This window comes from Scyliorhinus torazame, chromosome 13 (assembly GCF_047496885.1).
Source record: "Scyliorhinus torazame isolate Kashiwa2021f chromosome 13, sScyTor2.1, whole genome shotgun sequence".
Taxonomy (NCBI): Eukaryota; Metazoa; Chordata; class Chondrichthyes; order Carcharhiniformes; family Scyliorhinidae; genus Scyliorhinus; species Scyliorhinus torazame.
Window position 1 is genome coordinate 38,267,390 of NC_092719.1, and position 21,492 is coordinate 38,288,881.

The 21,492-nt window shown below is 45.2% G+C and overlaps 1 protein-coding gene across 1 annotated transcript in view; it reads right to left on the minus strand.

Moving 5' to 3' along the window:
• LOC140387969 (guanine nucleotide-binding protein G(t) subunit alpha-3-like) overlaps window positions 1-21,492 on the minus strand; it is a 119,414-nt gene that overhangs the window by 43,738 nt on the left and 54,184 nt on the right. The window contains exon 7 of the mRNA XM_072471382.1: window positions 554-683. Coding sequence (XP_072327483.1) covers window positions 554-683 — 130 coding nt within the window. The remainder of the gene's footprint in view (window positions 1-553; window positions 684-21,492) is intronic.

Below are 21,492 nucleotides of genomic sequence, written 5' to 3' on the forward strand. Positions count from 1 at the left end.
TAGGCCACCGTGGAGGCCCCCCCGGGGCTGGGCCCCCCCACCAGGACAGCACCCGCAGACAGAACTCCGAGGTCCTGCCGGGTGGGACCATACGTAACCCACGCTGGCAGGACTCGGCGAAACTCGGCGGGCACTCGGCCCGTCAAGGCCTGGAGAATCGCCGGGGGGCCGCTTTTAATGGCTCCCGCGGGCGCGCGAAAATCGGCGCCGGAGAATCGGCGAGCTGGCGAGGCGCGATTCTTACGCCCCCCCCCCCCTGGCGATTCTGTGACCTGGCGCGGGGTCGGAGAATCCCGGCCTGAGTCTTTTGTAGCTGGTATCACATGAACTGAAATCAGCGCATGAAGGCAAATACAACCCCTCTTGTATTAGTTAAGAAAGGCTGAGCAGAACATCTGACCATTACGTCAGTACTCCTTTAAAGATTGTGCGCACATTACTTGACAAAGTACAAGCATCCTGCATACCCTTAGAAACAGGATGGTGTCCAAGGGAAGCAACCGAGTTACAATGTTTGAACAATGGCGAGTTGCTCTGATGTTGTAACACTCACCACTTCCTCATCTTCAACTAACACCATGTCGTATGCACTCAAAGCAGCGCAAAAAATAATACACGTAACTCCTTCGAAGCAGTGAATCCATTTCTTCCTCTCTGACCTTTGTCCTCCAACATCAATCATTCTGAGAAAAAGGAAGTAAAAATGGTGACCAAAACAAAGAAGACGATTGTTTGAGGCAACAGCAATACTTTCAGAGGTCATGTCATGGCCAGTTATCTGACGTAAAAATGCTCATCACAGCTAAGGTTGGCTGGAAATACTGGGACAACAAAATTAAATCAAAACGTTTCAACTCATTGCTGACTTATCGTATTGTCATATCCCGCACAGAACTATGGGATGGGAATGGATTATTTACCCCGTGGTTCTCCCGGAGTATGAGCTTCCTCACTGAGGGGTGGGGGAGCTCCATTCAGCTATGTATAAAAGGTTGGTCAGTCAGACACTGACTATGGAGAGGCCCGGTAGGGATCAATTGGGAGTTGTATATAATGTAGCTGTAAATAAACCCAAGTTAATTATTCGTACTCACCGTGGACTCCGTGTCCTTACTAAAAGTGTGGGCTGGATTCTCTGATGCCGGAGGGGGAACGGTGGGGGCTCCAAAACCAGCGCCGATCCCTCACCGATCCCGGACTGGTGAGGGCCGTGCAGCCGCCCCAAGTAAAACCCCCGGCTCCCACGACAAAAACGGCTGGAGAATGTCCGGGTCCATGGCCGTACATGTGCACGGCGACGACCTGCAGCAGTCGCGCCGTACAACATGGCACGGCCTTTCGCGGACCCGACCTGCCAAATACTGCCTCCTGGCCACCCCCCACCAGTCCCGCCAGCCCTCATGGAAAACCCTCTGGCCAGCAGCATGGCACCGGGCTGACTGTGGCAGCTCTGGGCCGAGTCCGCGGCCGCTACGCCGGGTTCCCGACCGCTGAGACAACACGTATCCCGCGCGGTCGGGAACTCGGCACATCGGGGGCAGAGCATCGGGGGAGGGTCTTCAGGTGATGCACCAATGCCATTCCAATGGCATTCAGTGCACGACGCGATAACGCCATTGCGGAGGGGGCGGAGAATAGAAAACCCGCGTCAAACCGGCGCCGCCCCTGATTTGGACGTTGGAAGGGATTCTCTGCCCGATCGCTATTACGATATTGGCATCGGGCAATGGAGAGTCCCGCCCTATGTTTCCAATTAAAATAATATTTTTTGGTGACATTGATAACAAAGCTGCTTTGCAGTTCCATCTTGGAATCATCGCAGTAGAACTCAGGTTTCATCTTACTACCAGATGTGAGGGAGGATAAAGGTGGACACTATATTTAACCAATAGGCAGATCGCGAGGCATCAGCACTCATGCATTGTAATAAGCCTGTTGATTGGATATGTATTGGATCCATAGGTCAAGGTACGAAATTCGTCAGTAAAATCAGAGGGAACTGCAGCAAATATTGAGAATATTGAGCAGGTATGATACGTCAGGGAAAAAGACATTGCTTGAAAGTAATAAGGGTTGGAATTCTCTGAGTGGTAGAGGAGGGATGGGCAGGTAGCATTGTGGGGGTGAGGATGGCCCTCGGATGGACTTTGGAGGCAACTCCAAGCAGTTACCCCCTTGGCCCACCGCAAGGTCCACCACATCAGGCTCATATTTGGTGAAACATGTAGTAATCCCCCTCCAACGTGATTCCCAGCCCTGGGGATCGGAGCATCACGGCGAGCCAGAGATTAGGGTGGCGGGCCCGCTGAATGGATGCAAATGGGTCATTAAGACACGTTTGCAATCATTTACATTTTCCTGCTGGTGCGCGGGTGTGAAACCCGATCCTGCCGCATTGCATTCAGATTGGCGACTGTCGACGCCCTGCGCCGATCCCGATTTTTTGATTCTCCATCCCATCGGGAAATGCACTTTAGGCATTCCGGGACGGAGAATTCACCCTCTAAGTGTTTCCACCGGAACTGAATCGCATGCAATTCGCATTCCCGTTGGCGGTGTTGGTTGTTTTGAGATTCAGGACATGCAAATGCACCAGCACTTTGCCGGCGTGAATTGGAAGCAATTCCCATCCCCACGGGCGGTGGAACGCCAGGGCCGGAATTCGCGCTAAAGAGCCTGACAAGCTGGAGTTGCTTATAAGTGCTCCACTCACCACACACTCACGCCAGCCACGGCAATGGCTCAGAGAAGATCTGCCTCTTAAATTAAAAGTTTTTAAAAAAAGAGATGTGCCTCACCAGCTTCGAGAGTCTGAGGTGAATGCACTGCTCGATGCGAGTGAGGAGAGGAGGGATATCCTCTTCCCCAGGGTGGGCCGCAGACTCAAGCCTGCCCTCCTAAACAGCAGCTGGTGGAGGTAGCAGAAGCAGGCAGTGCTGCCAGCCTCACCAGGAAGAGATAGCACGTGACCCTGAGGGATGGGTGCCATTGGTGAAGCCTCTGCTTTGAGAGGGGCAGTGTGCCAGGGAAGGTGCCAAAGGCCATGATGCAGGTGTCCTTTGGTTGGGGTGAATCCCCTGCTTCATCTGCAGTGGGGTTTTGTTTCTGAGGAGTACCAACATCTGGTGGGCTAGTGATTGAGCATGGCCACACCCATCCCCTTGATGATTCTGCTGGGGTCTGAGGGTTTCCAGAAGGGTGGCCTGGTTGGGTTCCCACATCACCAGAGACTTTCTGAACATTTACAGGACACAGTGAGCAGTCAGCAGTGTGAGCAGCCAGGAGCCTGCAAATACCACCCGAGGGGTGTGTTTAAACCACAGACTACAGAAATGGCGGACTGCGCAATGCCACCCCGATCCCGAGAGGGACACCCCGAGTCCACGGACTTGGCACCAAGTCATTCCCTGCTACTGCCCCCAGCCCAGGCAGCCACCCCACAGCGAGCCTGAAAAAATTTCATAGTTCTTTAAAGTCTTTTTAGTCCCTCGCTCCCCCTCAGCAGCCATGATGCTCAGTTCCCGCTTGTAAATACTTCCGCATGAGAGGGGTAGAACATCGCGGAGGGGATGGAGCATGCAGTGTCCAACCCGCCAATGAGATTAAAATCCATGCAAATACATCTCGTGCATGAGCCCGCCGGCACAGAGCGCAAACTTCACTAACTCTGCCAGTGGGGGACCAGAGTGTGGCGTCGGAAATGGTGCCAGGCACAAATCACAATTTGTCCATTGTACGCTATTCTCCGCCCGATTGTCATTCTCGCTGCAGGAAAGGAGGCAGCGGGGCCTAAATATAGCGGAGGTGGACGGTGTGTCGGTTTCTCACCACTGTTCCCGCACAGCCATTTTGCAGGAGATGGGTTCCTGACTGACAGGGCTGCCCATTCCCGCAAGGCAGGCAACCAATATGATTCATTAAGAGCTCATTCAGGGCACTGACAACAGGTTGACTGGGGTTTTCCAGTCAGCCTCCAGTTTCACACCGTGATGAGGAGCAGTTTGGATGTGGGTAAGCACTCCTTTCCTTCCTGGGCTGGCTGGAGCCCTCATCCCCATCTCCATGCAAATCCCTGGTCGATGACTGTCTTTCCCCCCGCCCCCTCCCCGGTCTGTTTCTTGCTTTATGGTCAACTTGCTTGTACGAGACTATAGAAGGTCACAGGGTAGAAGCACCTACTGAGATTTCACAATATTTATAGCCAATCATAGACTTGTTGAAACTAGTACTGTATAGTTTTTTGACAGTGGTACAATATCAATAGATCAAAGGGATGTCACATGATGTTTGTCTGCTTTTATTGCTGCAGCAGTGATTTCTACCTTCATATTGTTAACAGAGAAATACTGTAAAAAGCAAACCGCACATTGATATAGCACTTCCCATGATTTTAGACCATCCCAAAGTGTTCTACAGCCAATTAAGTCATTTTAAAGTGTAGTCGCTGTTGCAATGTAGGCAAAATGAATTACGCGTGAGTGCCTTTGAAAGAAAAGCAGTAAAACGGGAAAATAAGATTACTGGTCCGAGCTGTTTTGCCCTTCCAGCTCTGAAATTCCCTCCTGAAATCTCTCTGCATCTCTGTCGCTTTGATCAAGCTTTTGCTCATTATCCCCATTATCTCCTTATGTGGCTAAGTGTCAAATTTTAATTGATAATGTGCCTGTGAAGCACTTCAGGGTGTTTCTGCTACGTTAGCGATGGTGCAGAAAGACAAATTTATACTGCTGTTGTTGGACGGATAGAACATAGAACGTAGAACGATACAGCGCAGTACAGGCCCTTCGGCCCACGATGTTGCACCGAAACAAAAGGATGTTGCTGCTTCAGCTGCCCTTTTAACCCTGCTTGCGCTTTGTCCTCTGAGATTTAGCCACCAGATGCAAATTGGTTGAATAAAAGAAACTTGGCCTGCCCCAAAAAATATTGCTTCATTAACACCTTCTGAGCTCATGGGAACAGCAGGCATTCGAGCTCCGCATGGTGACACCTCAACTGGGATTTCCTTTCATTAGTTCCTTTGCCTATTACTTACACTGTCAGAGAATTTCTGAAGCAGTCAAGATTGTCAGTGATTGAATGTAAACAAATGAGGGAAATGTGTATTCCACTGTTGAAGATGAGAATGCTCTAGGTAGCAAACCAGACATTAGTAGCTTGGTGATTAGTAGCCCATTGTTAATTATTAATGTAGATATTAGTGAGTTTATTTTTACAATAGTGCAGGAAATCATGTCTGCCAGGAATTGCTCTTTGGTGTTCTCAGGATTTGTGCGTTTAAGCACAAATCGAACAATAGTACTATCGGCTGTTGGTGACTGGCTGCAGATTCCAGGTGCAGTCGTGCTTATTGTAGTGCAATTTATATTCATCCTTTGCTCAATAGTTTCAGTGGTGAAGAACTGACCCACTGAAAAATGAATAGACACAACAGAGCCCCAAAACACAAAAGGAGAAGGGAGGTAAAGACTAAAAGCAAAAGCCCCAGTTTAAACGACTGGTAAGAGTTCTGTGGATGGGGACAATGGTGGATTGGAATCTGTCCAGCCTGTCACAGTGTGAACTGCAGGATATTTTAATTCCTCAAACTCATTGGTCTCCCACTTGAAACCAGTGCATGTGGTGTAAATATCGAACTTCTCTATTTTTAAAATTCATGGGATTTGGATGCAGCTGACCATTCCTACTTGCCCTTGAGAAGGTACTGCTGAGCTGCCTTCTTAAACCACTGCAATCCATATGGTGTTGAGGAATAGCGCAAAAGAGCAAGGTACTAGAAAGGGGATAAGTAGTTATAAGTAGTTAGGTAAAGTTAGGAGTAGATACTAATACAGGTGATTAGAGGATTAGGGTAGCGGACTTTTAAACATCTCTAGCTTAGGCTGGAGAAAATGGGTAGCAGGCTAATTGCCTGTAACTGGGATTTCGCAAAGCATGAAGAGGGGGATGGGCAGCCATTAGGACCATTTCTTTATTACAGAAGAGACTGGTGAGAGGGGCCTCAGAATTAAGGAATGTGGAGGAAAGCCTATGGGAGCTTTGTATTTGTCACCGTTACCTTATTTGGTCGTGGGTATGTGAAACTCGATGCTGAATCCATGTGTGTGAAACCAGATGCTGTGCTCCCTTTGTCTCACTCGCTCTGGAAGTTTCAAGGCACATGGAGTCTCCTGCCTTTTTATCAGAGTGAGTGGAGCTTGCAAGCTATTTGAAATAAAATAAATCAATACCTCCAATCCAACTCAGGGGTTGACTGAGACCAGACTGAGGGCAGAAAGAACTCAATATCGTCATTTGGTGGCAGCGGTGGGATTTTGAGAGCGAATTCCCGACAATTCGCGAAATCAGAATAAAGCCAGCCTTGGACGGAGAGAGGGGAAATGGGCCCACGGAATGAGTAGATTATAAAGGACCACGTCGGTTTTCTCCTGCCTCGTAGTCCGAAGCGGGTTTGGTCACTCGCCTATAGTCAGGTAAGTTCGTTCGATGAAATCAAAGGTCAGTCTGGCAGATTAGAACAATTAATTTCAGTCGATGTAGGTACGGCTGAGGGTTAAAACGTGACTGAGGTAATATGGGGTAATAATTCAGCTGGTAGCTGAGGTAATATTGCCTGGTAATTCAGTTGCATGTGGGTTGAAAATTAAAATTGGTTATATTAAATTACACTTTAATTCGGTTAAGATCTTTAACGGGTTGAGGGAATGTCACAGAGACAATTCAGTTAAGACCGCTGATGGAATGTTCTGGAGACAATTCAATTCCGTACAATTAGAATTGGCAAGTTGAATTTTGTTCTTGGGAGATACGTCTTATGAGTGAAAAAAGCTGGGAGATGAATGGCCACTAGGGGGGACCAGAGACTTGGAAAATTCAGAACCGTATCGGAACAGAGGAGGCTTAAGGATTGTTTAAATTTACTTTACAGTTTTGAAGAAGGGAAAAGGAAAAAAACACATTGTGTTTCTGTGTAAATTCAAAGTTTTATTGTCCAGTTGGTTGAGATAAATGAAAGTATGATGCTTTGAATTCCTTTCGTTTGAATGGAGATCTCGGTGGATGAATGAGTGTGTGTGTTTAATAAGAGTTTGTGAACTTCCTCTGGTATTCCTAATTTTTAAAGTGTTGTGTTTTGCAAAACGATGTTGCACATCAATTAGGAGGCATACACAGCAGTTGAAGTGAGCTTTAAAACGGGGTAAATATTTGAAAGTTCTTTAGAAAATCAGTAATAATGATTAACATTGTGGAAGTTATTTAGAACACAATTCTCAGGAAGTAAACAGAAAGCAAAATCGAAATGTATAAATTGGGATTTGTAAATGATTAGTTGAACTCGGCATGGTCTTGGCTGCTTAAAAAAAAAGGGGAGAGAACAAAGGAGTCTAAAATTGAAATGCGAAGACCAGGCATTCGGTGAGTTGAGTCCATGTGCTCCTTTGTTAGAGGCAGCCATGATGTACCTACGTTTAAAAATTTTGTTCTGTGTGTTCCAAATTTGTAGCGATTTCAGTATTTTCTCTGTAAACTCACTACACATCAAATTTAAGATTTGGGGATTTTCATATAGCAAAGACTATGGATTTTTAACTTTATTTTAAGATTACACAGGGGGAAAGGAAGATCCCAGTAGAAAGGAAGAAGGCCATTTTGGAGATGCCCAAACCCCAGACTGTAAGAGGGGTTAGGCAAGTAGTGGGGACTATTCGACTACTGTAGGGCCTTGGTGTATAAGCACTCAGAACATGAGGGGACGCTGCAAGCACTGACCCCAGGGGGGTAGGCAGTCCCGAGAGCAGGTAGAATGGGGTCTGTAGCAGGATACCGCTTTCAAGAAAAAATTAATCAAAACATGCCCTTGCGTTATATTGGGATAGTGGAGAGGGGCATTGTGGCAGTAAGGGGCTAGAAACACGGGGACCAATGAGACCAGTATTAGGACGTAGTCGGTGGAAGTGATATGGCACAGCTCCACCGGGTCCTAGTGCCCGCTGACGTACAAGAAAGTCACTAGCAGAAGAAATGAAGTTTAGAATGTGAACTACATTGCAGACGGAGCTTTAGGGAATAAAGATATGGGACTGGAGCTTAGATTAGGAGTATTACTTGCAGTATCAGAAAATGAGAATCTGATGGTAGGGAAAGATTAATAAAAATAGATGCAGAAATTAAAAAAATTAAGATATTAAAACCAATTGGTAACATAGAGGAAATAAGGAAAGCAAACCTAGCAATAGAAAGAATGACACAGGGTTAATCAGCAGACAATTCCAGCACACAATCCAGGGAGACCGACACAGGCAGTAAAAGCAATATCCCTTGACCCGAGGTGCTAAATGCGAGCTGGAGATAATGATCAAAGAGTTAGAACAGCAGGGAATCATTCAAGAAGTCACATATGCATCGTCGAATAGCCCACTTCAGGCAGTTAGCAAGCCTGCTGGTACATTTAGAATGGTAACGAATTACAAAGCATTAAACAAGGTCACAAAAAAAAAGAAGGATAAACGGTATTTATTAAATCCACAAACTACATTGGAGAAGGTGGCAGGCAAAACTTACTTAACTAGTATAGATTTAGCCAACGGATTCTGGAGTGTTCCGTTAGACCCAGACAGCAGGGAAAAGACAGCATTTATCTTTGGCACTAAACATTACGTATACTGTAAATTGCTACAAGTATATGTTAATTCCCCAAACCACTTTCAGGCAATAGTAAGGGAGCTGATTAAAGAGGATTTGGCTTCAGTATATATTGATTATGTGTTAATTGGAGATGATGATCGGGGGGGGGGGGGGACATGTTGAAAGAGTGACCAAAATTATTAAAGCACTTAATGAAGCAGGATTTAAGATAGGGTTAAAGAAATGCCAGAGTGGTAGGAGCGAAGTCGACTATCTTGGGTATTCCGTGTCAAGGGCAGGTAGGGAAGCCAGTGTTGGGATGAGAGAGAAAGTTGTTAGAATCGCAGCGCCCGTTTCACGAAACGGGGTTCCGCAAATCATGGGAATTTGAGACCAGTAGTGGAAGACTTTGTCTTTATGCTGGACCAATTTATAAAACTTTGAAAGGGGATTTTAGGTGGATCAGTGAAGCACAGAGGGGTTTGGACCAGTTAAAACCAGCTGTAGCAACATCCGGGCCATTAGAGGAGAGGCATGAAGAGGACAATATGAGCATTAAATCTGATCTGTATGCAAATGGATATGGTATGGTGCTTGTTCATCATAGTACTCAGACACCTATCAAACATTGACAGGAAATTGGGCAAGGGCTGAACAAAAGTTTTCGGACATCGCAAAATGTCTGGCAGCCATAACAAAAAGGATAGCAGAGATTGAAAATTTATCAGCCGGGAAGAAAATTCATGTCACAACTGAATTTTTAGAATTGACAGAGTTGATGGGAAAGATGGGAAACCATTCTTTTAAACCCTGCCTTAATGTTTATTCATAACATTAAAAAGGGACAGAAACCTGATAAATCAGTTGGCAGAACAGAGTTGGGAAATGCTTGGGTGGTATATACGGATGGTAGTAAAGTTAAGGAGGACGAGGAACAAGCCAGATGGGCATCCATTTTGAAAAATAATTCAGGAAAGAAAATGGTGGAGCAACAGGGAGTAGCATAAAAAAAACGGAGACACCGATGGACGAATGATCATTAGAGTATGCAGGCCCTCTTTTTCTTAGGAGCAGCAAAAGTAATTTCTACTTTTTAATCAAAGCTGATAGCAGCACGGGGGAAGTTGAATTAGAGAATCAGTGGCATCTGGAGCAAAGGAATTGTATCAGTACTAAAACATCCGACCCAATTAAATGATAAAAGAGGGATTATTATAATCCATAGGCAACCTATCGACAGCAAACGAAGAAACGTAATCAGTAAGTAATTGAGAATATGGGATGATAGATCAAGGGCTGTTATTAATGGACCCCAGTTTAAAATGATTAATTGTCGACATAATGAAACATCCTGTCAAGGATGTGGCACATTTTGTAGCCCAGTGGTTTGGACAAGGAGTAATCATATGAAACCTAGGAGAATGGTAGATACAGAGTATTCAGGTGAGTTGACATTGCCTTTAGAACGACAGAAATAGGGAAATGTTTCGGCTCCCAGGGAAATTTGGGGAATTCAGTTTGTCATGATTGTTTTGTGAAACATCAGGCAACACTGATGATTGAAGTTTGTGACCACAATATAGATTTTGACCATGGGATGGTATGATAATGACAAATTGTAATTATTGCAGAGAAAACCAAGCTGACGACGAAGTGATTGGGAAAGGATGTGCAGGATTGTGGAGAAGTGACAAACTTGTGGTACCAATTAGTGAGGGAGTACGTAGTTTAAGAGATGTTGGGAAGACCCGGGGACTTAAAATTAGCCTAACAGTGTTTAGAGACTGTATCACTGCAATGATGCCGTGCCACAGGATAGATCATATCCCCAAACCGCTCAGACAAGGAAAAAAGGAATGTTTGGTTCTGAGTGTCAGGGGATAACTGCACTTACTAGTATTATGTAATCAGTGGAGCGGGATGCCAGTGAATTGAAACCTGTTAGCAACATCGCTAGGACAGATGATAAAGTGAAAATGTCATGGTTGGAAATTACTTTCATAAAAATCCGATCGAGATCAAAATTAAAGAAATTAAAGTAAATGCAGTAGCAATATCGGACATGTATCAGGGAAAGTTTCGACCCGCTTGGATCACCGAGTTAGCAAAAGAGGAGGAGTTTGAGATTCTTCAAGTCCCACTCAGGGGTGCAATGATAGGAGGAGGAGGCCTAACAGGCCTTAATCGTATGATGTACGTCAATGATGAGAAAAAAAAAAGAATGGTGGCAATGGAAATCCGGAAGTCCTGGAGAGGGCACTTCTGGAACATCCAAACAAGAATAGAAAGATACAAATTAAGAAATAGGAAACTTGGGTATGCCGGTCTGCGAGGACTGCGTTTACTGCAGCAATGAGAGAGACAGGCTTCCAACACTTGAAGAAATGCAACTCAATTTTATTGAACTCTTAACTATCATACATACTTTAACTGTGGGTTGACACTATGCTGACTTGTCTGGAGACCTGAGGCTAACCTGACCAGACTATCTTACTACCACATGGTGTATGTTCTAGTTGCTGCTCACGGGCTCTGACTGTCTCAGAGGCTGCATCCCAAGAGCACGGGACAACTTGTACCCTCTGGCTTTATAGTGGTCGTGTCCTGTCTGGTGATTGGCTGCTGTGTTCTGTGTGTTCACTGGTCATCCTGTGTGTCAATCACTGCCTGTCTGTGCACCATCATATACCTGTGTGTATATTATGACAGGGCCCTCTCTGCCTTTGACCTGTTCATTTGGTTTTCAGATGAAGCAAAAATAACACAGCCGAAGAACGAGAACTACACTCCAGAGGAGAATGTTTTAGACAGTATGGGAGGGGGGGGGGAACTAATAATACAATTGGCTACATATTTGAGGGAATGAAATGACAGAGCCCGGAAGAAAAACCTTACGGGTTAGAAACAAATCAAAATATTACTGAATAGCGAAACCTCCCGTCAGACATTTCTAACTGGACATTAGCTGATGGATGGGCTGTGGTCTCCACGGGGTATGTACTACACGGTGGAGTTATTCAGGGTCTCAGCAGACGGCAGCGACTGACGAGGAACCCCCTCATTTTAAATGACAATAGTTTAGGAATTTTGGCAGCTTGATGCCACGGCGGGAAATTTGTAACCAATGCAGCAAACAATGTTGCATTGGAGAGTGTAATAGTTATTACAGCCGAAATGTCCTGAAAATTGTTAGGGACAGTTATGTATGGATTCAATTGGGTTGTAACCCCAAAAGCTGACTGTATTAAATGTGCAAGTGGTGTTATTGCAAAGTAAAAAACAAACAAACAAATAATGGCAATATACACTCCATGCTGTAAGGAAAATGATAACGGACAAAAGGGATTTGCAGAAAACTGAGTTATTGTCTCATGTAAACCAGGGCTGGCAGACTACATGGTTCAGTACAATGTTGGACGTTAGTGTGAGGAAGTCAGGAATAGAAACAGGATCGATTGAAGCTTCTGCAATTCATAAAGCAAGATAATCAGTGGATAGTACATGATATCATAATTTACCATTCCAATGTGAAGCGGAAAGCACTTCCTAAAAAAAAAAATACCAGTGAAGGATCACTGATGGACTGAGTTGTGTGCCAGTAACGGGCTGTTTCTAAGGGACATGCGGAAGCTTCTACGGTGCTGCTACCCCAAGGTAGTCAGATGCCTTGGAGGTAGTGGAACACACGGATATAGCTATTGTGTTACCTTCCTGAGTAGCGACAGCGATGGTTCACGGTGATTGGACTTGAGGAAAGAACAATACAAAGAGTCTATTGACACTGATCTGCGAGATGGATGAATTTATAATTGATTTCCGTGCACAGTTTACAAATCACGACATGTACACATACATGACAAGGATCGGGGATAGCTGCTCAGTCAGTACAACTATAAGGGGGATATAAACCCTAAAGCAGGATTCAACTCAGAGTCAGCTCTCATAGCTCTCATTGCTCGATCATGGGGTTTAACCTGATGCATGGATTGATAATACTTGTTATTATAATTGTATACTGTATAATTATTGGATGCCTTAATATGTGTTGTAAGATGGCTATGGCTCGGATGATGCGGATAGACTCGGCCCATCACCACTCACCAAGATGACATCCCATTACTGGCGACCATCAAACCAGAAGGAACCCAGACGGAGAACCAGTGGCTGTAAAAATGTGATGAGGCGTTTATGTACGGAATGTAAGGAATTGCAGGATGGTCTTTCAGACCAGACATTGATACAGGTTATTAACCCGGGAATGTTAGGAGGCGGAATAGTTATCATAAAATGATAAAAGGAGGGAATGAGGAATGGAGCAAAAGAAAGGTACCAGAAAGGGGATAAGTAGCTATAAGTAGTTCAGTAAAGTTAGGAGTAGATACTAATACAGGTGATTAGAGGATTAGGGTAGCGGACTTTTAAACATCTCTAGCTTAGGCTGGAGAAAATGGGTAGCAGTCTAATTGCCTGTAACTGGGATTTTGCAAAGCATGAAGAGGGGGATAGGCAGCCATTAGGACCATTTCTTTCTTACAGGAGAGACTGGTGAGAGGGGCCTCAGAATTAAGGAATGCGGAGGAAAGCCTATGGCAGCTTTGTATTTGTCACCGTTACCTTATTTGGTCGTGGGTATGTGAAACACGATGCTGAATCCATGTGTGTGAAACCAGATGCTGTGCTCCCTTTGTCTCACTCGCTCTGGAAGTTTCAAGGGACATGGAGTCTCCTGCCTTTTTATCAGAGTGAGTGGAGTTTGCAAGCTATTTGAAATAAAATAAATCAATACTACAATCCGACTCAGGGTTTGAGTGAGACCAGACTTCGGGCAGAAAGAACTCAATATCGTCAGTGTAGGTACACTCACCATGCTGTTAGGGAGGGAGTTCCAGGAATTTGACCCAGCGACAGTGAAGGAATGGCGATATATTTCCACGTTAAGATGGTGAGTGACTTGGAGGGGAGCTTCCAGGTGGTGGTGTTCCCATGTGTCTCTTGTCATTCTAGATGGTAGTGGCCATGTGTTTAGAAGGTGCTGTCCATGGAACTTTGATGAGTTGCTGCACAGCGTCTTGTAGATGGTACACATTGTTGCTAATGCGCGTCAGTGGTGGAGGGAGTGAATGTTTGTGGGACGGGGGGGCCAATCAAGCGGGCTGGATAGTGTCAGGCGTCTCAAGTGATGTTGGAGCTGCACTCATCCAGGTAAGTGGAGAGTATTCCATCACACATATTTGTGCGAAGCAGAGGAAGATGTGTATGAAGTGGAGAGGATAGTGGACATGAAGGTTTCTGAGGGTCAAGTCTTGTACTGAGTTCACTGGAAAGGCTATTCTTCTGAAGATGACACTTGGGAACCTGAGGCTCTCCTGGAAAACTGTACAGAGGTGTTCCAAGTTTTCAAAAGAAAAGTGACAGAAAAATCACCTGTGAAAGACAGTCGGGAGCATGGTGATGACAACTATTCTGCACGGTAACATAGTGGTTAGCACTATGGCTTCACAGTGCCAGGGTCCCAGGTTCGATTCCCAGCTTGGGTCATTGTCTGTGCGGAGTCTCCGGGTGCTCCTCCCACAAGTCCCGAAAGACGTGCTGTTAGGTGAATTGGACATTCTGAATTCTCCCTCAGTGTACCCGAACAGGCGCCAGAACGTGGCAACTAAGGCCTTTTCGCAGTAACTTTGTTGCAGTGTTAATGTAAGCCTACTTGTGACAATAAATGTTATTATTATTATTACTCTGTAGATGATGGGCAGGCTTTAAGGTTTCAGGAGGTGAGTTACTCACTGCAGGATTCCTAGCTTCTGATCTACTCTTGTTCGCACAGTATCTATATGGCTATTCTAGTTCAGTTTCTGGTCAATAGTAACCCCCAGGATGTTAATGGTGGTGGATTCAGTGATGGTAATGCCATTGAATGCCAAGGGGCATTGGTTCGATTCTCTCTTGTTGGAGATGGTCATTGCCTGGCACTTGAGTGGCACAAATGTTACTTGCCACTTATCAGCCCAAGTCTGGATATTGTCCAGGTCTTGCTGCTTTCAGACATGGACTGCTTCAGCACCTGAGTCACAAATGGTGCTGAACATTGTGGAATCATCCCCGAACATCCCCATTGCTGATTTTATGATGGAAGGAAGCTCACTGATGAAGCAGCTGAAGATGGTTGGGCTGAGGACACTACCCTGTGGAACTCCTGCAGTGATGTCTCAGGACTGAGATGATTGACCTCCAACAGCTACAAATGTCTTCCTTTGTGCCAGGTATGACTCCTACTAGCGGAGAGATTTTCTCTGATTCCCATTGACCCCAGTTTTGCTAGGGCTCCTTGATACCATACTCTGTTAAATGTTGCCTTGATGTCAAGGGCAGTCACTCTCACCTCACCTCACCTCTGGAGTTCAACTCTTTTGCCCATTTTTGAATCATGGCTGAATTGAGGTCAGGAGTTGAGTGACCGTCACGGAACCCAAACTGGCATCAGTGAGCAGGTTGTTGACAAGAAAGTGTTCCTTGATAGCATGTTGATGACCCTTTCCATCACTTTACTGGTGATTGAGAGTCGACTGATAGGGGTTGGATTTTTCCTGATTTTTGTACAGAACACACCCTGGCAATTTTCCACATTGCTGGGTAGATGCCAGTGTTGTAGCTGTACTGGAACATCTTGGCTAAGGGCATGGCACATTTTGGAGCACAAGTCTTCAGTACTATTGTTGAAATATTGTCAGGGCCCATAGCCTTTTTAGTACTCAGTGTCTTCAGTCATTTCTTGACATCATGTGGAGTGAATCGAATTGACTGAAGACTGACATCTGTGATGTTAGAGGTGGATCATCCACTTGGCACTTTTGGCTGAAGATTGTTGCAAATGCCTCAGTTTTGTCTTTTGCATTGATGTGCTGGGCTCCCCCATGATTGAGGATGGGGATATTTGTGGAGCCTCGTCCACCTGTTAGTTGTGGACTGATGCAGCAGCTGAAGATGGTTGGGCTGAGGACCACTGCCATTCCCGACTGGATGTGGCTGGACTGCAGAGCTTAGATCTGATCTGATGGTTGTAGGATCGCTGAGCTCTTACGTTGTTTAAAACACATGTAGTCCTGTGATGTAGCTTCATCAGACACATTGACACCACATTTTTAGGTATGTCCAGTGTGTTCCTGGCATTTCTTTCTGCACCCTTCATTGCACCAGGGTTGATCCCCCTGGCTTGGCGGTAACGGTAGAATGGGAGTTATGCCGGACTATGAGGTTACAGATTGTGGTTGAGTACAATTCTGCTGCTGCTGATAGCCCACAGTCAAGGATGCCCAGTCTTGAGTTGCCAAATCTTCTCGAAATCGATCCCATTTAGTACAGTTTAGTGCAGCCACACAACATGATGTAGGGTATCCTCAATGTATAGATGGAACTTCCACAAGGGCCGTGCAATGGTGACTCCTACCAATACTATCATGGACAGATGCATCTGAAGCAGGCAGATTGGTGACAATGAGGTCAAGTATGTTTTGCCCTCTTGCTGGTTACCACACCACCTGCCGTAGAGCCAGTCTAGCAGCTATACCCTTTGGGACTTGGCCAGATCGGTCTGTTGTGGTACTACCACGCCATTCATTATGATAGGCACTGAAGTCCCCCACCCAAAGTACATTCTGCACCCTTGCCACCCTCAATGCTTCCTGCAAATGATGTTCAAATTTGATGTGTACTGATTCATCAGCTGAGAGGGGTACGGTATATGGTAATCAGCAGGTGGTTTCTTATCTATGTTTGACCTGGGGCCTTGAGACTTCATGGGATCTAGAGCTGATGTTGAGGACTCCTAGGGCAACTCCCTCCTGACTGCATACTACTGTGCTGCCATCTCTACTGGGTCTGTCTTTCTGGTGGGGCAGGACATATCCAGGTTGGGCAGCACGGTAGCACAAGTGGATAGCACTGTGGCTTCACAGCGCCAGGGTCCCAGGTTCGATTCCCCGCTGGGTCATTGTCTGTGCGGAGTCTCCGGGTGCTCCTCCCACAAGTCCCGAAAGACGTGCTGTTAGGTGAATTGGACATTCTGAATTCTCCCTCAGTGTACCCGAACAGGCGTCTGTGCAGAGTCTGCACGTTCTCCTCGTGTCTGCGTGGGTTTCCTCTGGGTGCTCCGGTTTCCTTCCACAGTCCAAAGACATACAGGTTAGGTGGATTGGCCATGATAAATTGCCCTTAGTGACTAAAAAGTGGGCTAAACAGCTGGCTTGTAATGCAGAACAAGATCAGCAGCGCGGGTTCAATTCCTGTACCGGCCTCCCTGAACAGGCGCTGGAATGTGGTGACTAGGGGATTTTCACAGTAACTTCATTGAAGCCTACTTGTGACACTAAACGATTATTATATTATAATAAGGTAAGGAGGGGTTATGGGGATAGGGTGGAAGTGGGGGCTTAAGTGGGTGAGTGAAGACTTGATGGGCCGAATGGCCTCCTTCGGCATTGTATGTTCTATGAATGGTGATGGTAGTGGCTGGGAATATTATCTGTAAGCTATAATTCCTACAATTTGACTATGTCAGGCTGTTGCTTGACCAGTCTGTGAGACAACTCTCCCAGTATAGGCACAAGATCCCAGATATTATTAAGGAGGACTTTGCAGGGTCTCCAGGGCTGAGTTGCCATTACTTCAAGTGCCTAGATCGATGCCGAGCAGACCGTCCAGTTTCATTCCATATCTCTATTAACATTGCAAAGAGGAATCCCAGGAAATGAATACCTATGAGCCCCCACCCCTGCCTGCCTCTGTAACATTCCTGTGAAGGGCCCATTGATGTTTTACTATATTGAAGACATTATAGAAACACCAGTTGAATTGGGTAAAAAATGGTTGGGGTGTGTGATTGCGACAGGTTCTGCACAAGTCTGCTTGTAAATCTCTTTGAATGCTGTCACTGAAATTTTGTTTTCTCAATCACTTTGCGAATTGCCCAAGGTTGCAGTCTAAAACCTATCAGCAGTGGAGCTGGCAGTGCACTCCCTTGAGATACCGATATCGATGACCAGCCACATGCAGCAATTGCCAAAGCAGACTTCCAACATCAATCTGGGAATGAAGAGGACTGAGTCTGCTTGCGAGATTGAAGGTCAAAAGAGCAACATTTCTGCCCAATTTGCTGCATGTTTACAAGACTAGGACTGGCAGGGTTGCCAACCCTCCACGATTGGCCCGAAGACTCCAGGAATTGAAGATCAGTCTCCAGGATACAGCTGTGTGCAACCCTGGAGAAAATTCATTGGGACTTTAAAAAAGATACTTTCTTCAACAATTTTCTTTTCACATTTCTCCTCACCAGACCTAAAAATATTGAAAATTGATGCGATGGGGGTGTGTGGAAAGGCTGTTTGGTTGACAGTCAAGCATCATCCAATTGGGTAATGGGTCTTTTTGCTTTCCAGTTGGCCTAGGAAGGCATTGAATCACAAGGATGGAATGCGTTGGCCGACTAACGGCTGGAACGGTGTGGGGGATATCTCATGTGAGCAAACCTCCAGGAATACATTTAATCACAGTTGGCAACCCTACTCTGTACCAGCACCATGCCAAGATGCTTAATGGCCTTCACTTTAGTTGCTTTCAGATGGTTCCAAAGGTGGGATTTCAGAGTAAAATACCAGATACTGCGGTGCTCACCTGAGCTGGCATGCCAAGCAACCACACAATATTGATCCAACCATAATTGAATTGGGCTGATGCAGCCAAAATGCCTGACACTCGCTTACCAAAGCAAATCTTCTGTGGAGATCTTGAGCCTAGTGTGGGCTCCCATCATTGTTAAAGGAAGCTCTACAAGGACACTCTGAAGGTTCACTTAGGAGTTTTGATATCGATATTCGGTTTTTGAAAGCAAGTGTATTTCAGAGACAGAGAGGAAACGCAAGGAGAGGAAATCCTGTGCCGGCAACTTGTTCAAAGTTCAATCATCTGCGATATCCTGTCCTATTTGTGGCAGAAACTTCCTGACGCAGATCACTCTTAACAGTCACCTATACACCCACCAGAACCCTGCCAAACATCCCAGATAATTGGCATAGTCATCTTCACCTCTAAGGATGAACAAGAGGCAATTAGATAAAAGAAAGCCTTGGTTTTATACAGCAGCTTTCATAGCCCCAGAATGTCTTAAAGTATTTTACAGCCAATTAGGTACTTTTGAAGTACACGCATCGTTAACATGTAGGAAACATGGCAGGCAATTGTAGTCAAGAGAAGTTTGAAAGGGCCGAGTAATTCCACTGTTGTAGCAAAGAATCTTCTGCGAGATTGTGACAAAAGCTTCAGAACAGGAAGACTTACCAAATGTCAGTGAAGCTCGTCAAATACAAAGTGCTGGGACAAAGCTGATTATTTCTCACGTTGACAAGAATGTGTGATTTTTCCAGGGATAAGGCTCAGGAAATAAAGAATTATAGACGAGTTTTACCAAATCCTCACACGCTTGATGTTGCGCTGGGATTTCTGAGGCTTCTTAGTTGGGGAGTTACACCTAAATCTGTGGTAGGTGCAGTCCCTTTGCAGACATGTTGGGGGTATGGCTTGAAAATGCGGCGTGCCGTTCAAAAGCCCATTGACTTCGGCGGGAGTGGAAAATCCCACTGGCAGGAGGGGCATTAAAATCCCGCCCATTAGTTTAAAGTTACCTCCAAACTGATTGAATACGATCAGAGAGGGTAGTGGTGAACAGTTATCCCCGGTGTTGTTGTGACCACTGTTCTTTTATATATATCCTAGACTTGGGCATCATTTCAAAGTTTTGCAAATGGGACAAAACTTGGGAATGTAGTAATAGGGAGGAGGAACAGACTTCAGGAGGTAAGTACAAATCGGTCAGATACATGACAGAGGAAATTTAACGCGGAGAAGTCTGAAGGGTCTCATTTTGGTGGGGAGAATGAAGAGGAGCAATATAACTCAAATGGCACCATTTGGAATGGATGCAGGAACAAGACGAACCCAGGAATATTACTCAAGTCTTTGAATGTGGAAGGAGAAGTTGAGGAGGGGTCCTTAGCTTTCTAATAAAAGGACCATAGACTGCAAAAGCTAAACTTTTATAAATCACTGGTCAGGAACCAGCTGGATTTAGGCTAATTCTGGGCACAAGATTTTAGGAAGGCTGTCCAGGCCTCCAGAAGGAGATGCAGAAAATATTTACAAGGATGGTACTCGGGCTGTGAGACTTCAGTTACGTGGAGAAACTAAAGAAGCTGTGATTGTTCTTCCGAGAGCAGGGAAAATTAAGGGAAATTTGTTAGAGCTGTTCAAAATCTTGAAGGTTTTTAACAAAAGGGTTGATACCTGAAGACAGATTTATGGTAATGGGCAAAAAAAAGATGATACGTGGAAAAAATATTTTATACCACAAGTTACGAGACTGCTTGATAGGGCTGCTGGAAGCAGATTCAATAATAACTTCCATAAGGGAACTGAGTAGCTACTTCACAATGACAAATCTGCAAGGCGATGCAGGGGAACAGTTTTTGTACCTTGTTTTTTCCCCCTAAAAAAGCATTGGCATGTGAACTGTTTTTATTGTTTGTAGTCTGCCTCACATATCAACTGCTTAATGGGGTGATGAAAACTATCAAAACTATGGTTGCAAATCAACGATTCAAATTACTCTCTGACGTTTGAGGAATAAGATTCAAAGATTAAATTAATAATAAATATTCCACGTAATTTGCTTTGCATACTTAAGGCACACTGTCCGCGTCTAAAGAGTTGAACAGCACCATCTTGTGGAACTAGAATGCATTACCAGATTTTTGCAAGAACAGTGACACTAATTCCTCTCAGCTTTCAATCCCATTGGTTATGATAGAATCACACCCAATGCTAATACTCATCCCTCAGCCGGTTGGGGTTACGTTTGTAAGGGTGAGGCAGCTGTAAGTGTGAAAAAAGCATTATACTTGTTAGTCACTTGTCCAATGGGTGTTACCTTTGACCCTGAGCATAGAGGGCAATCTATGAAATGTTTCAAAAAGAACAGCACTTTTGGGTGCATGCTGACACCATCATGGAGACCAACATGTTTCCACTCACTCCATGAATGGGAATAAAATGCCTGATCTTGATAAAAGCTCATGAAGTTCCACTTTAGTCCCCTGACCATTATGTTCCTATGGGATCGGAATGAAATTTCCACCTCGACAAAGCATTAAGGAAATCTCTGGGAAATCTCAAAGATGATCAATGTCTGCCATTTACCTGGGGTTTGTCAAATCTCCCACTGATGTTACATCAGAAGACTACTGGAATCCATAAGAAATTGTGGAGGGAGAAACCCTTTATGATGGTCAGGGGGCTAAGCCAATTAACATTAACACGGCCCCTATTACAAATACAATGCTGTGAAAAAGCCAATTCTGTGTGTGCAACACGTTTAAAATAATTAACATTTCACCAACATTAAAAGAACTTCACAGAAATAATGCCCATGAGGCAGGAGGGGTGACGAGTTGTGACAAGGGGATCGCAAATCCTGTGAAGGCTCTGAGGAAATTTTGGGAAGAAGGGCAGAGGAGTCACAAGATGGATGTGTTGAGGGATATGTTCAGGAATGCTGGACCGAGGTGGCTGAAGGCACTGCCGCATGGGTGGGGAAAAAAAGTGCGCAAATTAGATCAAAGTTAGAATAATGAAGGCTGCATGCTTGCACGTCAGTTTGTGGTAGATGGCCGACCGTGTTGATAGGACAAGAAATTCTGAAATCAGATTTGGGTAATTTTCAAACAACACATGTTATCTTTTATTTATCCATGGGATGTGGACATCTTTAACTACGCCAACATTTATTGACCATCACTAACTGCCCTTGAGAACATGGCGGTG